Source organism: Borostomias antarcticus (assembly GCF_949987555.1).
Source record: "Borostomias antarcticus genome assembly, chromosome: 19".
Taxonomy (NCBI): Eukaryota; Metazoa; Chordata; class Actinopteri; order Stomiiformes; family Stomiidae; genus Borostomias; species Borostomias antarcticus.
Genome location: NC_140252.1, coordinates 10,900,202 through 10,904,765, shown reverse-complemented (window position 1 = coordinate 10,904,765; position 4,564 = coordinate 10,900,202). Strand labels below are relative to the sequence as shown.

At 50.5% G+C, this 4,564-nt stretch overlaps 1 protein-coding gene across 1 annotated transcript in view; it reads left to right on the top strand.

The window, feature by feature from the left end:
* The first annotated feature begins 1,146 nt into the window (after window positions 1-1,146).
* Window positions 1,147-4,564, top strand: part of smyd2a (SET and MYND domain containing 2a) — an 11,114-nt gene continuing 7,696 nt past the window's right edge. Inside the window, exons 1-4 of the mRNA XM_084453427.1 lie at window positions 1,147-1,540; window positions 2,455-2,518; window positions 3,164-3,274; window positions 3,553-3,613. Coding sequence (XP_084309553.1) covers window positions 1,368-1,540; window positions 2,455-2,518; window positions 3,164-3,274; window positions 3,553-3,613 — 409 coding nt within the window. The 5' untranslated portion in view covers window positions 1,147-1,367. The remainder of the gene's footprint in view (window positions 1,541-2,454; window positions 2,519-3,163; window positions 3,275-3,552; window positions 3,614-4,564) is intronic.

Here is a 4,564-nt window from a genome sequence, read left to right as displayed (position 1 = left end):
CACAAACGCACTCGCACACCTCACACAGTCACTCACCAACCCCCAATAAAATGGTTAATGTGAATCTTACTTGTCGGGTGTTCATAGTTGTTGCATTGCCTCAGCGCGGGCCCTTTGGCCCTGCTGGTACCCCTCATGACGTGGAGGGGGCTGAGGGGCTGGGTCCACATTCTGGCGTGGGAGGAGGCCCGGAGGGAGGTGCACTCCGCGCCGTACTGCCACGTTGTGGAGGATGGTACATGCCCGAATGATGGTACAGGGATGATGGGCCCTAGTGACTAGAACACACACACACCTCTCCAATTCTAATAATCCATGAGCCACTTAGGTCTGTGTATTAAGAGGGCAAAGATGGCCCTCTATTTTAGATCTTCAGTGGGCTTACCTGCAGGTAGAGTAAAATTATCCATCTAGTGTGACTGGTCTGGAATGATAGTAGTAATTTACTGGCTAGCCACAATATATGGCCAAACAGCCACCCTACTAATTAGACTATTGAATTCAGGTGTTTCAGCCACTCTCATTGCTAACAGGTGCAGAAAAATCAAGCACTCATGAAGCAATAAACCACAAGAGGCCGTGGGTTACTGTGATTTTGGAACAGCTAGGGGGTGTTGTTAGGCACGACGCGAAGCGGAGGAATTTGTTTAAGTCGAAGGTGCATACACTGATGGAGAACATTAGACAGGTTGATTTTGCAGGTCATATTGTCAGGTTTTATCAATGTACAAGTATTGCAGGTTATTACACTATCCCTTTCAAGTGTCATTCAAGTGTCAAGTCTTGGCAACAATTATGCCAACATATCCTCCTCAGTACAAAACATTTGACAAAATCAGATTTGCCACACAGAGGACGATCACTCTCCTGTGCTCTTCAAGACTAGTGCGGGTCAAGTGCTTTCCACAGTGTGCTGCCACCTTCAACCACACGATGGCACTGTACAGCTGTTATTCGCACAGACGCAGGCGCATGTCCTTGTTTAGACCGGCGCTAGGACCTCGCGTCAGATAACCCCAGGTTCGGAAAGCCAGTTAGATTGAGTGTGTCGTATCTCTGGTGTGCGCTGCTGTGACCTGACAGCTGACACATCTCGAAGAGAGTACAGCCAGCTAGACTCGTTCCTGGGGTGGAGAGCTATCACCAGTTAGCAGCACAAGCTCCTGCCACTTTGTCGTTTTGAACCGCAAGGCCTTGGACAGTGAAACTGGGTCTGGGTGCAAGTGTAGCTAGCCAGCTACCACAAGACAGCTAGCTCATTGCAAAACCCTGACCCCGTGCGTGTTGCGTTTTGAGACCCAGCTAACGTAGCTGAAGTAGCATAGCCAGCTAGTGCTAGCTCGGTGGAACCGCGACGGTAAAGAACGATGAAGAACGAGGGCATAGAGGGCAGCGAGAGGTTCCTCAGCCCGGGGAAGGGCAGAGGACTGCAGGCTCTGAAGCACTTCCCGGTCGGGGACCTGGTGTTCTGCTGCCCCGCGTACTCCTACGTGCTGACTTTGAACGAGAGAGGGGCGCACTGTGAATTCTGCTTCACCAGGTACGGAGCTGCCGTCTGTCTGCAGTCCCCGTCCAACCTCGTTTGGTTTCTGCCACTGAATCTAGCCTCGTGTCAAACGAAGGACTACTTGCTGACATTGTAACTAGCTCGCCACTGAAACTTTCAGCCTTTGTTTTAGCATGAAAACGAATGGTTTACAGCCAGTGTAACGTCAGCAAGTAATAGCTCGTAGCTGCCACGAATTGACTACCAGCAGACTTTAATGCTACACAGCTGATGACCAGATTGTCTGTTTTGGGTTGCACAGCTCATCTTTGAGCTTATGAGAAGAGACTGAGAATGTTGCTGCGATGCAGAGAGTTAGCCTACATAACTACTTGTACTTCACACACACACACACTTCATGACGCTCCTCAAACCCTGATGGAGTACTTCACCACTACAGACAGACTGTATTCTTAGAATGTGATGACCCACACTTCCAAATACTCTTAAATATCCTCTCTCTCTCTCTCTCTCTCTCTCTCTCTCTCTCTCTCTCACACACACACACACACACATTTCACAAAACGCACGCACTTGTGTATCTCTCTCACAAACACACACACAAAGTCGTGGTGTTGGGTTGGGTTCTGTTAAGGGCAGATGGTGGCAGAGAAAGGTCATGTCTCTCTATATATACATCTGGGCTGGTCTCCAGAGAGATAGGCAGGAGAGACAATGAGACATGGTGGGGGGGGGGGGGGGGTTCTCTCCCTCTCCACCAGGGGTCCATTGAGATTCCGGTGGCCTCAGTCTGTTACATGGTTCCAACCTATTTCATCCATGTCTGTGCTTCTCCAAGCCGTTCTTGATTCATCTTTTGCTTTGCGTGGTCATAATAAGTCGGTAGGTTCCCCTCACCTGACCTGACTTGACTTGACGGTCCTCTTCTCTGTCCTATCATATCACAGGAGGGAGGGGCTTTCAAAGTGTGGCAAGTGTAAACAGGCCTACTACTGCAATATAGACTGTCAGGTAAGTGCGTGCGTGTGTTTGTGCGTTTGTCTGTGTGTGTGTGTGTGGTTTTCAGTACCTTGTTTACCACTAGACACCATGTGAGAAGGACGATGTGGCCTCATTCTCACAGTTGCTATGGCGATCTATCCTCCTGGCCGTTGGCTGGTGCATATTCATCCCCGTCTCCACCAAGGCGAGACGGGACATTCAGTATGGAGCATTCTTATAAGCTCTCCAGCATCCATCACTGCAAGCCCTCGAGACCTCAGGACACTCTGTGTGTGAGTGTGTGTGTGTGTGTGTGTGTGTGTGTGTGTGTGTGTGTGTGTGTGTGTGTGTGTGTACACGTGTACACACACTCCTCTGTCACACCCTTCTGTATGCGTCTCTCTCACAAACAAACACTCTTCCCAGCCCCTTCTGTGTGTGTGTGTGTCTCTCTCTCTCTCTCTTTAACACTCACTCTCTCACACACACACACACCTTAGTGTCTGTGTTACCATGTGGTTGAGAGTGCTACAGATGGCTTGCCTGTGAAGTCACGTTGCTCTGTCCATTCTCCATCTCCCTCCTTCATCTGTCTCCTCCCTCCCCCTTTTTTCTTCCCCTTTCTCCTGCCCGCTCTCCTCTCCCCCTCCCTCCCTCTCTCTCTCTCCTCTGCAGAAGGGAGACTGGTCCATGCACAAGCTGGAGTGCTCTGCCATGTGCGCCTACGGGGAGAACTGGTGTCCATCGGAGACCGTCAGACTGGTGGCCAGAATCATCATGAAACAGGTGTGAGAGAGAGAGAGAGAGAGAGAGAGAGAGAGAGAGAGAGAGTGGATCAGGGAGGACAGCTGCCCAATCTGTTCTCATATAGAGGCAGTTCAGTTGAGAGGGGAGGATGGAGGAAGAGAGAGGAGAGGAGAACTGGCTCCAAAATGTTACCTCTGTTTTGATTAAAGGCATAGATAGATAATCTGATAATCTAATAGTCTGGATAATGATTCGGAAAAACACGCTGAATGTTGAAAAAGTGAACTGTCCCTTTAACCTCTGTGATCCCCCCCCAGAAAGTCACCACGGAGAGAACTCCCTCAGAGAGACTTCTATTACTCAGCGAGTTTGAAGCCCGTAAGTAACACACACACACACACACACACACACACACAGACACACACACACAGCCCCAGCAAGGGCCTACAACAACACACTCTGAACTACAGTATCATAAGGTGTGTGTCTGTGTGCGTGTGTGTGTGCGTCTGTGTGTGTGTGTGTGTACGTGCGTATGCATGCACGCCCCTCCCCCTCTTCCAACTCCACCAGTTGGCTGGGAGTCCTTCTCTGTAGTATCTAATAATATCTCCACAGTAGGTCAGGTCATGTTCCAGCCCCTCAGCTCTGCCCCTATCTCTCTTCACACCCTTCCTATTAGGCCCAGCGGGCTCCGGGTCATTCTGGCTGGGCTCAGAAGAACCCACGGAAGGCAGGGCGTAGGCCTAGTGTCCTGTCAGTGGTCGTTAGGACAGGCCTAGTGTTCCGTCAGTGGTCATTTGGTCTCGCATAGCCAGACCACTTTTTATGTGGTGCCAGTGCTGGAGAAAGGTCTGGCTTGGACTCTTTACCATTCGGGGATGGGGGGGGGGCAATGTATTTCTTTAAACAAATCACCATTGTCTTCGGCGGAGAGGTTGCTAGGTTGTTTCACGTAGTCTGGATTGAATCCGATTGGGTCAACAACATATTCCATCACCACTGATTGGGCAGTAATAAACAAATGACGAGGCTTATCCCCAAAACCTACATCCATTGAGTCTAGTGGTCATTAGAGACTAGTGGTCATTAGGACCCAGCTCCAACTGGGATTGTAGGTTTGACAACACCCGCCCACCTGTCTGACATTCCTCACACCTGTCTCTCTGTCACACACACACACACTCGCGCACGCACACACCCACACACACACAGGCCTTTCTAGAGACACATGGTCTGCCACTAGCCAGCTGCAGCCCACTCCCCCACCGCAGTGTGACGATCTGTGACTGACATTAGCATGTGTGGCTAGCAGGAGTTGGCCTGGCC